Below are 2,417 nucleotides of genomic sequence, written 5' to 3' on the forward strand. Positions count from 1 at the left end.
CAATGATGAATGTTTGTAACTACAGGAGGGGCCGGGGGTGCCCGTGTCAACAGAACCGGACAGAAGGCTTAATGGAACAGCAGTTGCCAATAAAGCAGTTCCATTCATCTATGGCTTTCTCTCTTGATTACTCACACAACGCATATTGAAACACTTACTTACTTACTTTACTTATTATATGAATGTAGAGCGTATGTATAGAGTGTATGCGTACGATTGAAAATATGCTCATGGTATTACCACATATTACATTTAACAGGCGAAAAAGAATAATTTAAACTAGATCTATATGCTATATATATATCTATCAGGGGTTAATAATGACAAATTTGTCATTATTAATATTAACCCCTGATATATATATATACATATATTGATATATATATATATGAGAATGTCAGATTTTTACATTTATAATTTAATGATGAAACTAAATATGCAGGAATTGGATGAGAAGCGCCACGACATGGTGGATTTCGTGTACAACTACCTCGTCGAGAGATTTCCAGTAGAGAAAGAGAGATTGGAAATGGCATATAGCTTATTTCACTCTTGCGAGAAGTATTCGCGAGACGAAGACATCAAACTCTTCTACAGGTGTGCATATATTTCACACAGAGATACTCGTACAGAGGGTAGTACCTTTGTAAACGCACCCAGAAGCTATAGTTGTATAATTGTTGGTGCGACTCTGTTCAGAAACGTGACTTTACCATTTTTATAAGTAAAACAAGTATGTAAGAAGTGTCAAATAAGTGCCCATCTGGAGTGATTAACCGGCGATTCTAGCCAATCATTGTCATAATAGGATGTGCCCTAAGACAATGCTTGCCAATGAAGCGCCAAGTCAGTTTGACATATGCGCGTGACAAAACAGGTATGAGATGGGTGAGTTAGACCGTTCTAGCAACAATGTCCAGGGGGAATTTATATCTTGCTTAGACTAGTAGGTCACTTGTCTAACGAGTTAGATTGGTTACTCTTGTTATAGGATCCTTACGGAAGAAACAGATGAGGAAGTGTATCACACTAGTCAGGCCATTATAAATGGACTTCTAGAGAGACTGAATGAGGCTGACAAGTTAGAAAACGTATGCTTTGCCAAAGTTCAATTTCTAAATTTACACACTTGAGTAAAATGTCTGTTGTGGACTACTTTCACCATTAATCAGGCATCAGTCAGTTTATATGATCAGCGTTTACACACTGCACAGTGAACCATAAATCAAAAGGCAAAATGTCACCGATAGACACGTCTGCACACAGTGACACTCTTAGCGTACAGATAAATAAGTATAGACTTTCAGGTTGCTTCAGTGGGTCGCGCTTCTTCATACGTTAAATTTGAAGCAATGAATCGAATTCGAAAATCTTTCTAGGAAACGATCGAGGCGAGCGTCTTCGAAAACATCCTCGCGACGTACTTCAGCCTCGGCACGGCAGCAGACGTGGCGGACTTGCTGCGGGTGGCTGACAGCGAGAAGGGTGTGTGCAGCGACGGAGCCTACGCGTACCTGAAGCTGTTTGAACGGGTACGTTGATCACAAACCCGATGTATCTTTCCAACGAGCGTAGACACGAATTCGACGCACCGAAAATGTACTGATGCTTTTTATCGTGGGGCAAAATTTCGTTGATTCCACGTACGCTATTTATTGTCAAAAAAAGTAATCGGCTTCGCCGAGAATTGTACTGTGCGTGCTTCACTCTGGGTTCATTTGTCTTTTGGGTAATGGCGTTACCGGCCGCTTGCTCTCGTAAACGGCTGCTGCACGTTCTGCTTGACTAGACTCGCTTCACATTGTCTGTCTGTACGTGCAACGTGTTACACGTACATCGGTACGGTCGAACATGACCCCAGTCGTCGCCCCCAGTCTCGTGCCCATGGCAATATCCGCCGCACGACGGCCTCCGATGATTGCCACCGCGACGGTGATGCACGCCGCGTCACGACGTGCTTTTGTGACGTTCTCAGGGTCGCGACGAAGCGACGCCTCGGTTCGTGAGGAGACTCGCTCAGCTGGTCAACCGCTCGAGAAAATCCTACATAGACGGAGTCGTGCACCACCTGGAGGACAGGTCGAGGCAAGTGAACCCCGGCGTGACGTGCACGCGTCCGATTTCCGAACGGGCGATCCAATTAATCGGCCTTTGAGGCGCTGAGTGCACGCACGCGATTCGTGACACGAGCGACCGTGGTGCGCGGAAAAATGCTGCAACGACAGCACATGCCGACTTTACCTCCGCGCGTAGAAACCTCTCTGCTCCATGCCCCACCACTTGCCACATGATCTGCTGTCACTCGTACAAACCTACACCTTCTGCCACCTCCTTCCTGCCGTTCGTACACACCTACCACCTCCTCCTCCCCGCTGCTTGTACGAACATCCCCCACCCCTCCTCTCCACTGCTTGTAC

At 45.7% G+C, this 2,417-nt stretch overlaps 1 protein-coding gene across 1 annotated transcript in view; it reads left to right on the forward strand.

Annotated features, from left to right (window-relative positions):
• LOC106808133 (translin-associated factor X-interacting protein 1-like) overlaps positions 1 to 2,155 on the forward strand; it is a 9,731-nt gene extending 7,576 nt beyond the window's left edge. The window contains exons 11-14 of the mRNA XM_014810716.1: positions 443 to 597; positions 992 to 1,091; positions 1,380 to 1,532; positions 1,976 to 2,155. Coding sequence (XP_014666202.1) covers positions 443 to 597; positions 992 to 1,091; positions 1,380 to 1,532; positions 1,976 to 2,155 — 588 coding nt within the window. The remainder of the gene's footprint in view (positions 1 to 442; positions 598 to 991; positions 1,092 to 1,379; positions 1,533 to 1,975) is intronic.
• Positions 2,156 to 2,417: the final 262 nt, after the last annotated feature.

Source organism: Priapulus caudatus, unplaced genomic scaffold (assembly GCF_000485595.1).
Source record: "Priapulus caudatus unplaced genomic scaffold, Priapulus_caudatus-5.0.1 Scaffold13, whole genome shotgun sequence".
NCBI lineage: Eukaryota > Metazoa > Priapulida > Priapulimorpha > Priapulimorphida > Priapulidae > Priapulus > Priapulus caudatus.